Source organism: Poecilia formosa, unplaced genomic scaffold (genome assembly GCF_000485575.1).
Source record: "Poecilia formosa unplaced genomic scaffold, Poecilia_formosa-5.1.2 Scaffold104, whole genome shotgun sequence".
Taxonomy (NCBI): domain Eukaryota; kingdom Metazoa; phylum Chordata; class Actinopteri; order Cyprinodontiformes; family Poeciliidae; genus Poecilia; species Poecilia formosa.
This window is the reverse complement of record NW_006800043.1, coordinates 73,728-94,219: the sequence shown is the minus strand read 5'-3', so window position 1 is coordinate 94,219 and position 20,492 is coordinate 73,728. Positions and strand designations below refer to the sequence as shown.

At 37.8% G+C, this 20,492-nt stretch overlaps 1 protein-coding gene across 3 annotated transcripts in view; it reads left to right on the top strand.

Annotated features, from left to right (window-relative positions):
- The window catches only part of LOC103142994 (phosphatase and actin regulator 1-like), a 47,375-nt gene that overhangs the window by 9,340 nt on the left and 17,543 nt on the right, over positions 1-20,492 (top strand). Inside the window, exons 1-2 of one of the 3 annotated variants that reach the window (XM_007559344.2) lie at positions 1,910-2,005; positions 13,904-14,068. In XM_007559344.2, coding sequence (XP_007559406.1) covers positions 13,930-14,068 — 139 coding nt within the window. In that variant the 5' untranslated portion in view covers positions 1,910-2,005; positions 13,904-13,929. Of the gene's footprint in view, positions 1-1,909; positions 2,006-10,265; positions 10,879-13,903; positions 14,069-20,492 lie in introns of those variants that run through there. The other 2 variants (XM_007559342.2, XM_007559343.2) reach the window with 2 other exon arrangements.

Below are 20,492 nucleotides of genomic sequence, written 5' to 3'. Positions count from 1 at the left end.
CATGAAATGTCTGAATGACTGCTCATCCAACACTGGTGATTCCATACTTTTTGCCAGGGGTTGTACATGTTGAGGGAAGATGTTTGACCGTGATGTGCTTTCTACGTGGAGGAAGATTTGTAAATGGTTGTTTCTGAATGCCTCTGAAAGCAGCATGATGGCGTACTTATGGCTCATATTTATAGAAGCTATGAATGCATGCTGAGCAGAGAGAAGAACTGCTGCAGAGAGAGCATCATATTTTACTTTCAAACGCTGCTTTCAAGTGTTTTAACTAGACAACATGCATTTTATTTATTCTTGTGAGGGGGGGAGGGAAGACATTTAAGTGTTCAATGACTGGGAATTATGTTAGATATTTTCAGTGAGGGCAAAATTTATATATTGTTTGGACAAGAATTTCATGCATCAGGCAGATGATGAATGTTTAAACACTAGACATTAGTTGCAGGTGTCACCAGTGCAGTCCCCATGGCGCAGCAGCTCTTTAGGACCGTTCTGCTGACTAAGTGCCTTCTCAGAGTCAGACTCCCCTCAATGCAGCTGCAAACCTGAGACGAGTTCAATCGAAGCTGCACTGCAGCATTCAGCACTCCCTCCAAACTGTTCCATAAATCCCAGGATTCATTTTGGAACTAAAGCATTCGGACATAAAGCACTTGACGCGTAGGATGGTACTCGAAAGAATTATTAAAAATGTTGCTGTACATCTTTTTTTTCTCATCGTTAAAAAAAATCAAATCAGTTTTGATGCGTGCTCATATAGTAGTTGACTGGTTACATACTTATAATTGGCATGAATGCACTATTAAGTTTGCTTTTAATGATTAATATATTTTTGGGAGGGGGCGGGGGGAGGTGGGATGATATACTGTTTAAAAATCCAATCAATTTTAAAACTAAAATTTGGGTGAACTACTTTTGATTTAATGTAGATTTTCTAAAATCTACGCAAAGGGTTGTGCCATGTATATGGACTCAGATATTTACATTCAACCGTGCTAATATTTATATATAAAAAAATACCCTAGAAAGCCACATTTGGACTAAACTTTCTGTAGCAATCTGCGGCTATACTGGCACAGTGTTGTTTTCCGAGCCTCCGTAGTTTTATTACAGGAGGCTAAATGAACTGTGGACACAGCAAAAAGTGCCTCATACTTTAGAAATTGTAATTGCCAAACCAACCGAAGCCTCATGTGATGTGGTGATAGGCATAATAGTTAAAGCAGGTAAGCCTCACAACATCAGTGAAACATGTATGAATGGAAGATCAAGAACGGCGAGAGTTAGCAGGCTAGATAATTGAAAATTCCTAATTTAGACAAAGTCTGAAAATAAACTAGATTCAGATACTCTAATATGACCTTTAACACGCTGTTCATACTTGTAAAGCCTTCAGCGAGGCTGAATAAAAAAAAACACATCTGCAAAGAAGTGTGGGCCAAAATTTCTTAGCAATCATGTTTAAGACTCATCGTTACAAACTCTTAATGCCAGCTGTTGTTGCTAAGGGCAGTGCAACAAGTTATAAGGTTTAGGAGGCAATTACCTTTTCAAACTGGGCCTGACTGGTTTGGATAGTTTTTCCCCATAATGCATGAAATAATTTGAAAACTTCCTTTTGTGTTTTACTAAGGTTACCTATCCAAATATGCTTGATGGCTTGAAACAACTGAGTATAACAGTTGTTTCAAGCCATCAAGTAGTGCAAGAACTACTGTTTGTCTCATTTAATAGAGTAGCAAACAAATGCATATATTTCAGTTATTTCCTTCAGAAACGAGGCTTTAAAACAGGGGTGGGCAACTCCAGGCCTCGAGGGCCGGTCTCCTGCAACTTTTAGATGTGTCTCTACTTCAACACACCTGAGTCAAATAATGAGGTCATTAGTGGGACACTGGAGAACCTGACTGCACTTAGGAGGTGATTCAGCTATTGGATTCAAGTGTGTTGGACCAGGGAGACATCCAAGAGTTGCAGGACTCCAGCCCTTGAGGACCAGGTTTGCCCACCCCTGCTCTAAAATATTTATAATTTTAGGACTTGGAGATCAGGTTGGAAGCATCGTCTTAATGGATATGGGAGGATATGGCAGTGCAAATTATTACGTTGCACTAAGTGAAATTACGAAGATATATTGTAGGAGCTACGGGCCATTTCTAAATAGAAGGAAGAAATAGATTATGTAATGTTACCTGTGCCTGAAACAAAGGGTGATATTAACTTCAGCAGAACAAAATGAGGTCAAGAGGAAACCTGAACTTCTCTGAGACTTTGTTCCTCCCAGCAGTGTGGTGCTTATTGAGCAGAATAAACTCAAATTTCTGTCAAAGAAACAGAACCATCTGTGCAGATGGAGACCCTCTCAGAGGAACGGTGAAGTTCTGCCTGTCAGTATAACTATGTGGTGGAGCTTGTGGGAGGTTGTTTTCATTTTTTTTTTTTTTTTTTTTTTTTTTTTTTTTTTGCAATTTCTTGGTTTTTGATTTTCACTTGCCTGCTGTCAAGTGGTGTGATTGCATCGAGATTTGGTTGTCTGGACGCAGCCTGCTCAGACGGCTGTGGCTGCAGAGAAATAGGAAGGCCAGCACTGTTCACTTTCGACTTCGCTGCACCTTTTATTATACGACACCAGCACAGACTGTGCTCTCCTAACAGAGATGTTAACTTCCTCCTTTCCAAGACAAGCTGGTGCCTGTGATTCTTAATCACCTCGCCTGAAACTCTTCTGTCTTAATTATACCGATTTAACCAAATGGGCTTAGAATTTAAAATGACAAATATTCTGCTGTAAGTATCCTTATGTTGGACACCAAAAATATGGGAGAAAGACTTTTAATTTATAGATCAATTCAAAAATTGAATAGCCTGAGACTTTAGTCTTTAAAGTTTTTTTTTTTTTTTTTTTTTTTTTTTTTTTTAAATCCTTAATAGTTTTCGATATGAAATTGTTTCATAAAGTTGCAGTACAAGCAAACTTGTATGGTAACCTATAACTTAGATATACATATAACTTATAACTTATAACATATAACTTAGAAGATGGATGGTGTACAGACAAACTTGTGAGTCTAGATTGTGAAGTTTATGTAAGCCTTGGTGCAACACTGCTCTCTAGTGGAGATTTTTTTAAAGCACTTTCTTCTAGAAAAAAATATATACAGACACAAACGGATGTAGTTGATCAGCTTTTTAATAATCAGATAAAATAACTTATTTCTTAATACTAAAATATGTAAATGAAACAAAAAAAAACAATAGTAGTAAGAAATTATTCATCATTATCCATTGTCAATAGACAATGATAAAAAATGATCGCAAACACCTTGATTAATCATTTCACCAAAGATTTTTAATGATTGATCAGTAAATTGTTTTTTTTTAATTATTATTTTGTGGGAACATTAGGATCCCAATGAAGTTATATTAACAGTATGTTCTTTATCTTCTTTATTAGCTTTTTGTATCAAGCAGTTTTCAGTAGTAGATAACATGCAGTATGATATTTATAATGGTAGACTGTTTTATTTTTATGGTGTTTTACTATCAGTTCATTTATTATAATTCATAAAACCTAGATATGTAAAACATTTTTTGTAAGGACCAACATTATATACGTGTGTATATATATATATATATATATATATATATATATATAATTTTTTTTTCATAACATTGCTTTCTTTTCTTCAGAACAACATACAACTCACATGAGTTAGAATATTATTGTCACATGAGAGAGGTTCTAAGCTAATCCTTCTTTCACATGTTGAGATTTATTCACTCTGCCATCTGTAGAGTGTTGGAGTTGCAGTTTCACTTTCTGCTTGCTGCAGAACTTCACTCAGCAGGACCCTCGCTGCCTTTTTTTTTTAACAATCTGGACATTGCACACATTTATTACAAAAATATTTTTTATTTCCATCACTAATTAACACACTTGCTAAACCTTGGCCACATTCTTGGCATACAGAAGTAAACATGCAAGTAAACTTACAAAAGTAAACATACCTGATATACTTTTTTTTCTCATTTTGAAACATTAGAGCATAAAACCTTGGTGTTGTGAGATGGAAGGAAAAACTCACTTTCTAACATGAGTTAGCTTGATTTTTTTTCTTTTTCTTCCTTTACTGAGAATAAATTACAAACAGGTGTGCTTTTGTATCCTAATTAGGGTAACCTCAGTATATAATTGGAAACACTTAATTTTATTTAGAGGTATCAGACCACAGGGGGTTGAGTCTACAAACCACAGATTTTAGATTTTGTTTTAGGAAGTTTTATGGACCATGTATAATTTTCCTTCCATATCACAACTATGCACAACTGTGTGTTTTGCTACTGCATAAAACCTCAATAAAAGAGGCTGAAGCTTTTGGTTTAAGGCATATTGAATTGCTTCTGGAAGATGGTGTACTATGTTCTTTTAACAAGATGTGTGACCTGAAACAAATGCATTCTGTGTTATGCTTTTTTTGTGTTGTATGAAGCTCCCCTGAGAATATATTCTTTGCCTGCAGATGTTTGTTTGAAACTTGGCATTTTCCTTTCTGGTGAAGCATGTACTTTTGAAAGTATCAAAGTCTTCCCTGGAATAGCATCACATTTCTTAGTTTGGTTTCTCTTCTGTGTTTTTCAAGACATCAGAGTTAGTGAAATATATTCCCTGTAAGAGGAGCACGCAGTGCCGTTCCTTCTAAACCACTAAAAAATTTTAGTCGTTGCAAAGCTGCTTTCAGCTTTTCAACACTCTTTTTTTTATGAGGTATCAGTCAAGCTTGTAGTACCCGATTGGGCCATGTTGTCTGTTGTTTAGCATTGACTGTACAATTTCTTGAGTAGGTAAGAAAAAGCCTTTCTACAAACAAATACCTGATTATTTCAGGGAAAACTGGATGTTGTTGTTTCAGAGAACATCTCAACTTTTTTTTTACCTTTTTTTTTTTGTTTATTCTAGCGCAAATCTTTACTATGGGATCTTTTAAAGAAGGTTGATTTTCTATTACCATAACCAAACTTTTCTGTAGTCATAAGGACTCTAAATTAACCTTTTTGCAGAAATGTCCCCCTCTCTCAAAGGCATTTGAGTTTACCTTGTGATATTAATTTGAGTTTAAATAATCCTATTGACCACAAATAATGTTGCTGAGATTGTTAAAAACGTATATTGTTTATGAACCTAAAGCTGTGATGGACATAAGTCGATCTTTGATACCTGCCAAAATATTTCTTATGGTAAATGTTTTTTGTTTTTTTTTCTGTTGGCTTACATCTCGGTAACATTTTTAAATTATTCAGAATTAATTCATTAATTTTATCATTCAAAGTTGGCCAAATGAAAACTCCTCACTGAGTTTGTTCCTTCTTTTGAACACATTCATATATTTAGTCATTTATTTGACAGAAATGTTCATTTTAATGTTTTTTTTTTCTCCTGAGTGTAAATTTGTCTTCTGATTTTTCTATGCAACTTAAAATGGAACAGATTTTCAATTTCATTTTCTCAGATTTTTCTTTTTTGTTTTCTTGTCAGTTTTTCTATCCATTTGTCTAAAGAAGAACTTATGTGGGTACAAAAACAACATTCGGGGCTCAGCTGAGTGATTAACATATACAGGGATTTGTTTAATTCACTCTGATTTGGGGCAAATTGTGTACAGAACATAGGATACGAGTGTCATACCAACAATTTGAACCTGCAAGACTGACTGAAAGTTTTTCAGGAGTTTCTGTATTTTTTTATGTTTTGTAAAGCACGTAATGTCTGTCCCCAAATTAGGATTTCTAACATTTTAAAACTTCCAAGTTGGCGTCAACAGTATCTGCTACATTATCAACGATAGCCACTAGAGGGCGACATCGCAACAGTTAGATCCATATGCTGAGCAGCGCTGCAATGAGGCCTGTGCATCATTTCACGTTTTCTGTGCTTTTAACTGTTTGCAGCAGAATAACTGTAGCACATATTAATGAGATTCATTATTTAATCAACTTTATTATTATGTTTTTTTATAGTTTTATTCCTCCCATTCACTTAAGTCTTTCACTGAACCATAAACAATTTCAATGGACTTGTCCTCAAAAATGAAAAGCTGCTTGCATTTATATGAAAATTTAGAAAGTCAGATTTGTATTTAGATGGACTAAAGCTCTAAATGAGAACAGTACTGAAAAATTAACATCTGTCTGTTTATTCCATTGGGAAGTAATAGTCAAACGGCTAAGCAGAGTCCCTAACAGTTAGTGACTGTTTTTTTTTTTTTTTTTTTTTTTTTTTTCCTTTTTCTTTTTGTGTCAGTGGTTGAACTGAATAATGTTCACGATGACTAATGATGTCAAGAGAGAACGATGTTGTGCAGATAAAAAAGCAGATACATGTTATCTCCCAGTTATTTGTCATTTCTGCTCAACTTGTTCTATTTAGCTTCTCGTCTGAATAGAAACGTCCAGATTTTTACCAGCATTTCCATCTGCTTCACATAATATAAATCTACTGTCTGACAAACTGAAGCTGACATCGCAGAAGGTGGAGACAAAACCATCGTCAAAAAGGCTGTGAAAATAGTCGTATTCGGAAGATAAATCTATGTTCAATATCATCTTTTTATTTTATGTCATTTAGACTTTGTCATAGAATTGTGTTATATTCTTACATTGAGTTATACAGAGAATAACGCAGAGAGCAAATGACAGATGGGAAGAGACGGAGAGATAACATGGCGAATGGGTACAGCAGATTTGTAGTGGCAGACTGCTCTGTCGAAAATGGTAAGATTGTTTCACCCAAAACCTGCACCACAGCCATGGAAACCAGTTAAATCTAGAATCTGTCCTTCAAGTAAAATGCACTGTAAAACAACACTGAAAATCCTTATGTAGGTCAAATAGGATTAGCTGCAACTTCTTAGAGCATTCCTGGACGACTGAAAGTACAGCACTTTTAGTCTCAGAGTACAACTCTGGCAGCAGCGTTTGATTTTTAAACTGTTATGAAAGTCCTCCAAAGTGTTGGACAGGAAGTTGGCCGACATTCTGTTGCAAGCACCTAGCTAATTTACTGTGGTTCACTAAAAAAAAAAAGGACAGTTCAAGTTGTTAGGTGAATGTTTCCTTTAAACATTTGGGGAAAGCCATGCTCCTGAAATCATACAAGTTTGAAAAAAGTAGCACAATCTTTGAAAAGCAATAGTATATTATGAGAGACTTTCCCTCCTGTATATTTTGATCTTTGAACCTCTGGCTGTCTGGTAGCAAACAGGTTAAATGGAGGGGGGATATACTGTGGATTTTCCTTAGGTGAAGAGTCTATAATCTCTCTCTCTCTGTATATATATATATTTACAGGAAAGCAGACATATCCTTCTGGACATCAGATGAGAGGCTGATTAAATCGGATCATTGTGCTGGAGCAGTGGTTAGGGCTGGCTTACACAATGCTGACATAGGGATAATGCTGCATACTATCATTACGGTTTACAGCTAACAGATGGGCCCCATTTTATCTGCTTTTCTAAGATTTATCTGATGAAGAGAAAAATCCTAAACACCAGTTATACTATGCAAAGATCATGCATAATGCTTCAAAAGAAGTGAAAACCAGCCAACACCACCATGTTTGTGTGCAACTGTCACCAGTCATGCATAAACATACTGAAACTGATTAGAGCACCCTTTAGGGAGGGTACGGATTGCGTAGAAGAATAAAAGCTAAACTCGTGCTACAATCATTGCCTCACTTGGTGTCACCCCTAAGGTGTGCTAAGTGACTCCCAGCGCTGGACGTTGAATGCCACTCTGTGTCTGTTCCATTTGTATGGCTTGAATAACATTTGACCATTTTTTTTGGCAAATCTCTTAACCAAATCTCATCATTTCTCAAGGTAATAACACTGAGGGGTTCTGGTTGGGTCCCGAAACTGGTAAACAGACCTGGGTGGTGTACAGAGATAAAAATGATTGAACTACAACAGTCTGTATGAAGCCTTGGCGTTTGCATGTACTCCCTGTTTTTGGACTCTTTCTGCCAGAGTCCAAAAACAAGGGTTTATGTTAATTGAATGAAATTGCCCTTTACTGATTAGTATGTTGCACTAGCCCGGTTGTTTGTCCTGTGTGTCCCTGTGTTGTGATGGTCTGGAAACCTGTCCAGAGTGTACCCTGCTTCTTCGTCGAGTGATCACTGGCAACAGCAACCAACCTCCTTCCGACAATGCAAGAACAAGCAGATATAGACGAGGAATAAATGGAAAAACAATTTTGTCATTCTAGTCAAAAGACTGCGCATTAAATCAATTTTGTAACCTTCTCAAATAGTTTACAAATGAGCTCGGGCTCAGAAGAAGCTCCTATTTCACAAATTTCTGAGTTTAACGAGACACAACAGGGCAGCTTTTTTGTCATAAAGTAGGCAACTGACGGCAAGGCAATGCAAGCACTGCATTGCGATGTGAGGGGAGTAGATGTGTGTGCCTCCACCTCATTTCAGAGAGAGCTTTGATGCCACTGGAATAAGCTGGGGCTCATTGTGGGAACATCAAAGACTCTCCCTCCTCCCCCACAACAATCCCATCTCACCCCTCAGTCCATTATCAGTCACCGCTCTACAGGAAATGTGCTGGGATGTGCCCTGGGGGTCCCCCATCTTTTGCATTATTAATGGGTCATTAATGCACTGTTAATATTTGCAATGATCGCAAGAATTTGCACAAAAAGCTTTTGGAATCAAATTACTGGGCATTTGAAGTTCTTGAAGAATGGTATTATTCAAAGTCTTTTTAGTGAGGGGTCTATTATTTTAAGATTAGTAATTTCCCATTTGAAATGTTAGTTCTACTGTTTCTTATGAGCTGTTAATTATTTCATTTATACATTTTGCCTTTAGAATGGCTCTGCACATAAGTTCAGATCATGGAACATCATGCAGCAGATGTAAAACAAGCATGGGTGTGTAGGCAGTTCAAATAAAATATCCATCTCATCATCATGGTTTTTATTGAGTCATGCTCCCTCCAGGATTTATTGAATCTGGTGATGAGATTCTCCATTCGCTTTACATATTTCTATATCAACGGTACGCTGTGATTAAGTAATTGTACACCAAAATATAGAATGCCAGTCAGTGTTGCTTTTCTGATTTTAGCCGTTTATTTATTGCTAAGAGGAAATGCAACCATTGCTGGTAATTGTTCCTCTTTACTAGTTAATTTCTTTGTCATTTTGGTTGGAACACCCACAGCCCTTTGTAGATTTTATACGCAGGACATTCAAGGATGTTTGCCATCCTCAAGGTGGATTGTCATGGTTTGCTGCAAGGAAATTTGGTAATGTGACTCAAATGTATATAAAAAAATGTATACAGCATCAGTGTCTGCAATTTTGGAACTTTGCTTGGATGCGATATTTGATACTATAAGGAATTTCAGGTGGAATACATTCAAACTCTGCTTTCAGTAATGTGTTTTGAAGTACCTGAAGGGTCCTCTACTGCTGATCAGGATCTTTTTGACCAAGATTGGAAAGCTCAGGGACAGTGGTGGACATAATGTGACGTCAGAAATAAAAGGGATGTGGGTTCATCATGAGCGCCATCACCATATCAAACAATGCAGTTTCCACATTCTGTTGTTATAATACTGTACTGTGCATCCATACCACTCAGAAATACACAATTATATAAAATGGTTGTACAAACGGATTTTGTATGAGAGTAAAATGGAAGGAGGTTGAGGCAAAACGTGTGGTTACAGAATGAGGTGGATGAGAACGGGTTAAATGACCTTTGAACTGTTACAATGCTTTGCATTTATTGTGAAGGAAAATGCAACAGGAAATAAAAAAATAGTACAAATAAAGTGAGACATGGGCAATTTGGAAGTAAAGGAAGGTTTTACCATGCATACAAAGCATTTATTTTAAAATTAAATTATTGCATTTATTTCTATATATATATACATTATTTTTTTATTTTGTCTGTCCTGATTTATGCAAATCGGTGAGTGTCAGAATTAGGTTTGTTCATGTGGTCTCCTGAATGTGGCGATCGCTGTATTTTGTTGTGCTGACGTTTTGTTAATTATCTTGGTGCTGATTTAACAGAACAGAAAATGATCACAATATGTAGGGTAGTGCAGCTTGGCGACCTGTACAGTAGATGGTGAACGACCAACTTTTGCTCCTCCGTTCACACGGGGTTATTAGAGGAGCGCACTGCGCAGCCAATCAGCTGCAGCCAGTGCTCAGATCCGTTAATCGTGGATTAGCCACAACCTACTGCAGTCCACAGCACAAGCAGGGAGAGATAGTCACTGCCATTCACTACTCGGACTCTCTTATTGTTAGCTCCCTTGGATCTGCCAGCAGCTGCGACTTTGCGCAACAGAATCTACCCCAGAGCACAATACGGATCTCAGGTAAAAAAAAAAAAGGTGTGGAATAACGGAAGAGCGATCGACTCGCAATCCACGGAGTAGGTCAGGTTGGACTCTAAAGATGGCCCTTTAAGTTGAATCCCCGCATCGTAGTAACATCGCTCCGATTTTTTTTTTTTTTTTTTCTTCCTCGTCCGTATGTTTAAGACGGCCAATTACCCGGCGGTGGATCCCGCGTTTACCATCATGCACGGCGCCTGGCTTCCCACGGGGTACCGAGAAAACACGCCCGTGGCGGTGGAGAAACCTAAGAAAAAGGCGTTCAGCCTGGTCAAAATAATGTCTTTAAGTAACAAGAAGGACCGCGGCCAGAATCCGCACCAGCAGCAGAACCACCACCACCACCACCACAATAACAACATGCCTTTCACCATCCACTGTCAGATCGGGAAGGAAATCAAGCACATTTGCAGCAACTGCAGCCGTGGAAATAACGCGCAGGACGGTGAGTAGGCTCGTGGGGCTTCGCCCTTAACGCGCCGTGCGGTGTGACTGCACCTCAAGGCTCTATAGGGGCGTTTGATGGGCAGATGGGTCTCTCGCTCCAACGGTTAATTCTTTTAGAGTGGCTCTGTTTCTAATAATGTCATTAAAGTGAATAGAATCTGCCCGAGTAGAGGGCAACTTCACCACTGCTTTCCTTTCTACCAAAAATAAAGACATTCAGATGAAGTAATTTGAAATATTTTAATAGTTTCCCCTCTCCTGGTTTACTCCACAGAGGCCATGCAGCTTTTACAGCCTGTTTGCTTCAAGCATTTCCTAATTCAAAGTCATTACATCATCACTCAGCCATCTTGGTAGGCAAACAAGTGTTTTTAATTAAAAGTAGACACATTGTAGGACTACAACAGGGGTAGAATGTAGCGTGGGTCATGATGAAGACAAAGTGGGAGGAAATGCTGGGGTCAGTGATCGCCTGTCTTGAAGTAACGACGTTACTAAGAGATAAACTGTATTTTTTTTTCGTTCTCAGTCTCCTTTCATTTTGCAGATTGAGTCTCCGTCTCATCTGCCAGGATCTTGAACAGATTGTAGAACGTTGCACCATCACAGTGACTGCCTCAACGTGTACTCGCGTGTTTCCTGCTTGAAAATGCTCCAGTTTGTTTATTTGAAGAAGTGGAGAATCGTTTTGAACACATTTCAAACCTACTCTTGCACCCAATGTGTCATACATATTACAGTTATGAAGCTTTTGAAGGTGTTTGATGTACCAAGCCATCACTTGGACTTCAGTAAAGTTTCTAAAAAAAAAAATAAAAAAAAAATGGCACAACATCACGTGGGTATTTAAAGTCACTCTGCTTCAAGTTGTTCTCCGTCTCTAGTCTCTAATGAAGAAAATTTAAAAATCAGCACCCATTGTGAAGTTATTTATAGAGCAGCAAACAAGCGAGATTGCACTCAAGTGGCAATCTGTTGGAAATATGTGTGCACTGCATTACTGTCGGATTATTTATCCAGCCGTCCCTTTTCCTCAGGGATACGTCTGTCTTTGATAGCAAATGGTATGAATGAAACATATTCTTTTGTGTCAGGATTAACTGAAAGAATGTCGTGGATGAAATCTGATCCTGCTAGATGTCATCTTTTATAAACAGAGGATTGATTAACCTTTTTATTGCTCCAGCTTTGTAGGACATTGATATTTGGTTACAAATGCATCTAAAAATCGTACATCAAAATGGATCCAGTTAGTTAATTGACCCAACACAATTATTTTCCAGTATAAAAATAAATGAATGGCAGTGTATGACTTTTAGGTAAATGCAATACTGTATGGTATTTAAAAGATCAATTCGAAATGTCAATTTCTAAGTGCTTTCCTATTTGAAATTTTCAGTTGAGCTGTTGAGCTATTTTGAAAAGTTAATGTTAGGTTCTATAAACATACATCATTGTGAAGGAATTGAAATCTTTTTGAATGTTATTTGCTTTTCATATATTACTTTTATAAATTGGCACACTTAACACTGTCCCACTGATGATCAATACAAATATTTCAGCACTTTTAGCATACACAAAAATTTCTGTTTTAAAAAAAAAAAAAAAAAGTACATCTGCATTAGTCAATTGAGTTTGAGCTGATTTAAAGTACCACACAAGAGAAAATGCCCACAATCACATTTACTTTTTGGATTTGGTGAAATAAATATTTGATTTAAATAAAGTTTGCTACTCAGGTGGGAGAAACTATTCGCACAGTAAAAGCTCGTTTTGAATTCAAACAGATGTTTTTGGAAAAATGGTGAGCATCAGATGATTTTTTTTTTTTTTAAGAAATCCAAAAGAAGTCCTGTTTAAAGTTTGCTCCGATCTTTATTGTGTACATGCCAAAAGTGGAATAACATATTCTTCAGATTAGACAAAAATGAAGCTTTGTTGCATGCTGGCAGTCTTTTTGCTGCAGGGTTGCTTTTCTTCAGGTGGGATAGTGATGCAGGTCAGAGGTGGTCTTGTTAACTGGCTGGGTAATCCTATTGGAGGCTTCAAAAGACTTGAGACCAGGGTGAAAACGGCAGGACGGTAAGCCTAAATATGTAGATGTAAAGATATTTTTCTAAGGACAACCCAGTCAAGTCAAAGTCCAGATCGAAATACAATTGAAAATATGTGGCAATAGTTGCAAATTAAGTGGCAACTATTGCTGTGAGCTCTATCACACAGCAATTTGATAGTTTGATCTCATGAGCAAACATTTCAGTCTTTAGCTGCTCCAAAACACTTGCAGCTCGATCCATAAGAAACAAATGCCCAACAGAGTTATGAGGCACTTGTTTGTAAGAAAAAATTAAAAACCGTGGATCATAAGGTTGCAATGTGACAAAATTTGAAAAAGGATTTTGCATGGTGCTGTGTGTCATCATGTACCACTCACATTTTCTCAGCATTTTGGGTCTGGCCGAATGTTTTGTCTCATTAGTGTGGTGGTTTGTTGCTCTTTGCGTGTTGCATCACATTTCTGTGTAGCAGTTTGCGTTGGGACAAAATGCTGTACATTCTTTGCTTTTGATGTCAGACAGTACTTTAAAGCCAGAAGGCTGGGCTTCGTGAATATTTCATGAGGAGCTGAAAAATTCCCTCCATAATGAGCTGCTTGTCAGTCTGTTTAGTGTGTTTTTTTTTCTTCTCCTTTTTCTTTTTTCTTTTTTTTTTTGGAGTGACACATCAATGGCTCGGAATGGGGCGCAGCCTTAAACTGTTTGTACTCGGAGCGCGTTCTGCATAATGATATCTGACGTGCAGGTTTGTTTATGCTCTTGGTTCAGTCTCATTAAGTTACTACAGATTTCAGGAAGCCACTCGGCACACGTTTCCCACCGCCAGGACCTTTTTAAAAAGTGAAAGAGTCTGCTTCTTCCAATTCCTGGTTCAGTGTGCACGGCGGTTTAGCAGAAGATGAGCTTGTTTGTTTTTTTTTGTTTTTTGTTTTTTATTTATTTATTTGTTTAATCATTTATTTACAGCTGAGGAAGTAGAGCGGCTGTCTGCCATGCGCTCAGAGTCCCTGGTTTCTGGCACACACACTCCACCCATCCGTCACCGGAGCAAGTTTGCAACTCTTGGCAGACTCCTCAAGCCCTGGAAGTGGAGAAAGAAGAAGAGTGAAAAGTTCAAGCAGACATCTGCAGGTAAAATATTAGTATTCGTCTTCATTTCATCCGATGTGTTTGTTTTTTTGTTGTTGTTTTTTTATTGCACAGAGACAATAAAAACAAAACAAAGCATGGTTAATAACAGCATCGTTTTATTTAAAGGTGCTCTTTAAAATGTTCTTGGATATTTACAACGCTGTGATGTCCAGGCGGTGCGATTGAAGGACACGGTGGCCTCATTTGTGGCTGTGTTTATTTTTATGGCCAGACGCATCCTGAAAGCTTCTGTCGGCGTGCTTGAACCGAGGGAGACGGTTTGTCAGGCTGCACTTCCCAGACTGGACACAAAATTCTCCCCTTTGCAGATTCTGAGCAATTACTCTAATTCCAGGCTGAACAGAACAAGCTGTTCAGATTCTGGATGTGAAATTCAGGGTTCCCCAGAGTGAGTTTGCTGAGTGATTCAGCCTCAATCTAATTTGATCCGGTTCTCTGTGATAACGGCTTTAGTTTTGATTTCATCGCTTTCCAACAAACATGAGCCGGATTTTTACTTTTTGATTCGCTCCATTTATTTTTTCAGTAAAGATTTGGCTCTAGTTTTGGCCCTTAGATACCCCAATCCATCGGCCAACTTCTCTTTCTCTGAATTGTCGGGCATTCAGCTCTGTACAAAACAAGCTGATCAAAAACATTCTGCCGCTTTAGATGCTTGACTGTTCTGAGGTTTTGCTGTATTACACCAGAGAGCCTGCTTGATGGAACAATGATGGAGTTGCTGTAAATCCTCATTGGTGCATTTATGCTTGCCCCGTGATAACAGCATCTCCCTTTTGTGGTGAGGGACAATAATCAAGAACCGAGAAACAAAAGATGCTTTTTATTCATGGTGTTAATACGCTGTGGAGCTGAGAGAAATGGCTCTTTTCATGCTTTTGTCATCCACTTGTTTTGTTTGCATAATGCTGCCGTTGCCAAATAATTTTTGGTGCCTCCATTGTTCACACTGAATCCTCTTTCAAAGCCAGTGATGACCTGCCACGTCTAACTGCACTGCCTCAAAGTAAAGTTTTCCATGATGTTTTCAGTGATAAGTGGTCTCCCAAGTAGCTCCCACAGCTCAGGCAGCTGCTGTAGTCTGTCCGTGTTTCTACAGAGACAATTCCCTGTCACATCCGTTTTAGGCTGACGCATGAAACTAAACTTTTATAACCCCCCCCCAAAAAAAGGAATGTGGCTTTTTTTTTTTTTTTGCCTCTTGCAAAGCTTGCTCTTGCATCTATAGAAAAAAAAATGCTTGAAACGACATGAATCTTGCAACAGATTTTCCCTGAACTTACCCATATGCATTCCTGGAACTTTCTGGATGCTGTCCTGAGACTTTCACAGAAATTACATTCTCTGAGCACAGTGACTGCTTTCTCAGAACGAACTAGTTTTGAACGTTCGGCAATGTAGGTCACCTTAAAGGTCAGCTTTATGCATAAAATAAGATGACCTGTATGTTTCATGGAGGATTGAGCAATGCTGAAGCAGCTGCCTGAGCTTAGGGAACTACTTGCTTACGCAGTGGTTTATCACTGAAAACATCACGGACACTTTACTTTGAGGCAGTGACGTTAGACGTGGCAGGTTATCACTGGCTTTGAAAGAGGATTCAGTGTGAATAATGGAGGCACCAAAATTATTTGGCAATGACAGCTGACGCCAAACAAAACAAGTGGATGACCCTCCATTATAAGAGAGGGGGAGAAGAAAAAGAAAATGAGGGAAAGGGGAGACAAAAGATGAACATAGAAAAATATGAGGGACCAAAACAAAAGGACTGGTTAAAAAAAAAAAGTCAAAATATTGGCAACTGTAGCAGTGGTGACCTTGATTTTCATTGAACATCGAAATATGTCTACCTTTCCGCAAGAATGCTGCCCAGAGATTCACAGTATGATGACCTTGAGTAAAAAAAAAGAAAAAGCCAAAACATGTAATTTGAATAGTATAATGATTAATATTCTTTCTAGTAACCAATACTATTTTCCAGTTGTATTCTAAGGAAAACTGTTCCTCAATGGAAAAAGGTAGTTGTGTTGTGATACAGGAGTTGAGCGTTCCCTTCCTGCTTCCTCCGGTCACGTGGCGATGTGACCCTGGGCGAGGCGTTACTCTGAAGCTCCAATCATCCAATCACTTGCTCTTGCACCTTATTAAATATACTGTTTGCTTTGCTAATGGAACGACTAAATATTGTAGAACTTCTGAAGCCATAACCTAAATTACCTGTCAGTGATGTGTGGGAAATATTATGTTTAGTCCTGTGCTGTTCCAGAACTTTCACTGAACTTTCCACTTGTCTTGGACCCACTTAAGACCTTAATTCTCTTACTTTGCACTGATGGTAACTTTTTGGTCTGTTTGCTCTTTACATTAACAATGTGTTTGTTTCATAAACATAAACTTAAACATAAACTTCATGTTTCGGGTGTCGGTGTTTTTTGTCTTCACGTTTCCCCTCAAAACTTAACAGTTTTTAACGATTCCTGCTTCAGCTGGGAGCAAACCGGCCGCCGCCTATGCAGATGTTGTTATGGATAATTGGATGCTGATCTCCATAGAGGATTATAGATGTGGCACGATATTGAGTAGATGAATTCCAGCACAGAGCGACTGTAGTCTTCACCTCAGGAAAGGTGGAGGATGGGCGGACTGTTGCACGTATTATCATTTCGACTCGTAGCGCTTTGCACGGTTTTCACAGTAAGCTTGTATCAGTAATGGATCTAAGGACTCATCAGAACAGGCGTCTGGTTTCTCTGATGTTATCTTTGTGTCGTATTTTTAATCTCATTAGCAAATGAACGGCATCTCTCCGAGGGCCATGTTTCACTGGATTAGGTAGCAAATTTCAATATAAAGTAAACATTTTGCATGTACAAGCTGACTGCATCGTACATGTCACAAAGCTTGGCAGGACTTCTGTAGGAGCAGAGATCTTGTTTTGACAAAACTTCTCAAGATTAGCGCTTTTGGCTCCCTGTTGATGAAATTCTCCATAAAAGTTTTAATGCCGTTTTTGTAACGCTCACTTTGAGCTACTGAGCCTCAGGGTTGGTAGAATATGTTCTGACTATCTGGGTCACTTCACAGTTGAATATCCTTGCCTTTTTTTCTTCTTCTAAAAATCCAAGTGCAGCACTGAAATCAATAGAGGAGGAGGTTGGATATTGTGGCTGCATTTATTATGCTGTAAGCAGAGTGTCCTCAGCAAGTGTCCATTTCTTTCTCCTTAGAACAGATTAAATGGACTAGGCTTCTTTTGACCTCGACACCTTTTAGAGACACGCTATCCATCTAACATCGAAATTATTTACAGCTTAAATGCAGGTTACTTTTTTGGGAGTGTGGGAGGGGGGATGGAAACTCACTGTTCAGATGCAGATGACTGAATGGGTTATGTTCAAGTGTTTATATATGCCCAAAATAATTACCCAAGTCATTTGTCTTTAAAAGATGAATTTACCAAATACTAAGAAAAATGTGTGAAAACCATCTGGATTTGAAGGTCAGTGAGGGGAGGGGAGGGAAAAACAACAACAAAAAAGTATTTCTCATTTTAATGCCATTCAGAAAATCCAAAATATTTATATTGAAATTCTAACTGGTCTAAAGCAAGTTTATCAGTAAAGGAAAAAAAAAAAAGGTTTCTTAAGAGGTATTTCAAATGTAATTTCAAGTGTGTTCACTGGCACATACAGAGTGACAATAATGTTATTAATTTATGGTTTTATCCAAAACCACTATGTCCATCAGAGAAGGAGGAAGAGAATTTGATCTCTTTTAGAGAATTTACTCCAAAAAAAAACCAAACAAAAAACTGTAATCAAGATGAAGCAAAAACCAGTCTTGCTTCAAGAAAAGACAGATTGGTGTGGCTCTCTACTGAACCATCCTGATATTGAAATGAAAATCTACCTTTTACCATCAAATAATGAATGCATATTACGTAAACCGTTTTAAGGGGATAAGGAACATTATTTTGTCTTCATGCTTAGGTGGTGTTGGACATGTCGGCTTCAATTTGACCAATTGTCTCTTTATTTCCTGATCGCACGTGGTTGGTCCGTCAGATCTGAGGGCCTAATATTCTCACTCAAGCTTTTGAGTTAATGGTATTGCATAAGTGTGCACATCCCTTGCCCATCACAATTATGTCATAAAACCTTGGATAATTGTTTTTCATTTAGGATGGGGGGAAAAAGAAGAATAATCCTTGAATGGATGATTAAACTGCCTTTTTAAAAGTGACAGTTTACCCTGGGTTTCTCCCCATTTGGTTACTTACTGACGATGTTTTTGTAGGTTTCATAATTAGACGGCAATCATGCAGATCAGGAAAGTCAAATTTGGTAACACTTTATTTGAAGGGGGTTGAATAAGACTGTCATGATACCGTCATAAACATGATGTAACACAAGTCATGAATAAGCCTTCATGAATATTTATGACTGTTATAAAACGTCATTCGGTAAATTATGACACTTTTAATACAAAGTTGACATTATTCAAAATGTCTTTATGACAACTTGACATTAACCAAGAAATCATTACTGATATAAATTTGTTATAGAAGTATTACTGATTGCACTTTAAAAATTAGGTAACTTTGTTATTAAAGGTAAAGTTTAAACAGTAATGATTTCCTGGTTAATGTCAAGTTGTCATAACAAAGACATTTTGAATAATGTCACCTTTGTATTAAAAGTGTCATAATTTACCGAATGACGCTTTATGACAACAGTCATAAATATTCATGAAGGCTTATTCATGTTCATGACAGGTGTTATGTCATGTTTATGAAAGTGTCATGACAGTCTTATTCACCCCCCTTCAAATAAAGTGTTACCTCAAATTCTAATTTCATTTTGTGCAATTTCAGTCCCAGATTGCATTTTCCTTCCCTTTAAGTTCAATGTAAGATTGGATATCAGAAAAATCTGTCGTACACTAGAGTGACTTTGAAAAATACTAATAAATAAAATAATAATCAATTGTGAATAAATTATTCATCTAAATTGTCATCATTACTATCACTTACTTTTCTTTTTTTTGCTTCATACATTTATAAGTACTTTACCACACCGTGCCTAGTAATTATATCCAAAGCATTTAAGTAACTGTAATAATTTCCTGCCTGTTGCCATCACGGTCAGTGTACTTTTCAGTAATTGTTGATTTTGTATTGAAGTGCAGCTTGAAAGCACGGATGTGATACGATTCCTTTCTCCATGCAGTCCCTGCAGTGCTTGAGGAAAGCAGTCTGGTGAAGTTACTGCTTGCACAATCAGTCTAAAAATTGTGCGTGTTGATTCTGGGTCAACTCTTTGATAGCTCTGTTTACTATCCCCTCGATATGCATGACCTAATGTTAAATTTGCTCCCTGATGTGGGGCATAATCAATTTTTAATGTGGATGCTTGCAGGAGAAGCTCAAAATAGCATCTGCAAAAGGCACAATTTATTTGCATTTCAAAGACTTCAATTAACCACGTTACTGGGTTCCAGAACTGGTGTTTTTTTTTATTTTTATTTTATGTATCATACTGGGGGGTATTCTGATCATTCTTCCTTTTTAAAAATGGGGAAAGATTAGACGGTTATGTAATGACTAATTTCACGATTGGCTCCGATCTCAGACTGGCTTACATTTGAAAGCTTTTACATACACGGTGATGTTTGGCATGTTTGAGCTACGTCTAAAATCTAGCACGTTTACTAGCAACATGCCAGACTATGGATCATTTGAGCCTCATTGTTATCCAAATTATTGTCTTACAACCTTGTCTGTCAGATTGTTGTATTTTTGAATTTCTTCTGGAGCTTTTGCCCTCAAGTCTGCTGTGCAGTGACGAAACGAAGAGACGGTCAGGGTGCCGTTATTGTCACAAATCAGCTCAGTAGTGCAACTTGCCGTCAAACACAATGCCATTGCCAAAAAATATCAGGCCGAGTTAGGACTCTTGAATCAAAAGCACAGATGGCGGAAGCTGTGATCCTTCTCATAAGCACAAGCCAAAGTACAGAAGCCTGGTGGGAGTTCTCTATGGTCAGTGTTTGTTGCACATCCTCATTTCTCATTCTTACCTGGTTCCTATGCAGGGATAGATTTGGATATAATCACCTTCGGTAGCTGAGAGGACAAGTGCTGCATTTTCTAAAACCTAAAAATAGAAGCAAGACAGAGATCAGAATTTTGTGGCTCATCTCCAGTTTTTGTGCTTCGCCCTACCAGTACCAATTTTCTCCGTTTCAGATCTATAATTTAGGAAGAAAGAAGAACAGTGATAACTGTTATCTTTTAGTTAGCCCTCCGGCCAAGTGTGGTCATTATTCATTTATATTATCAGAATTAATGTCACCATGCACGTGAGAAACAAGTCGCTGTGAAACGGTGTTCTGCTAATATGTT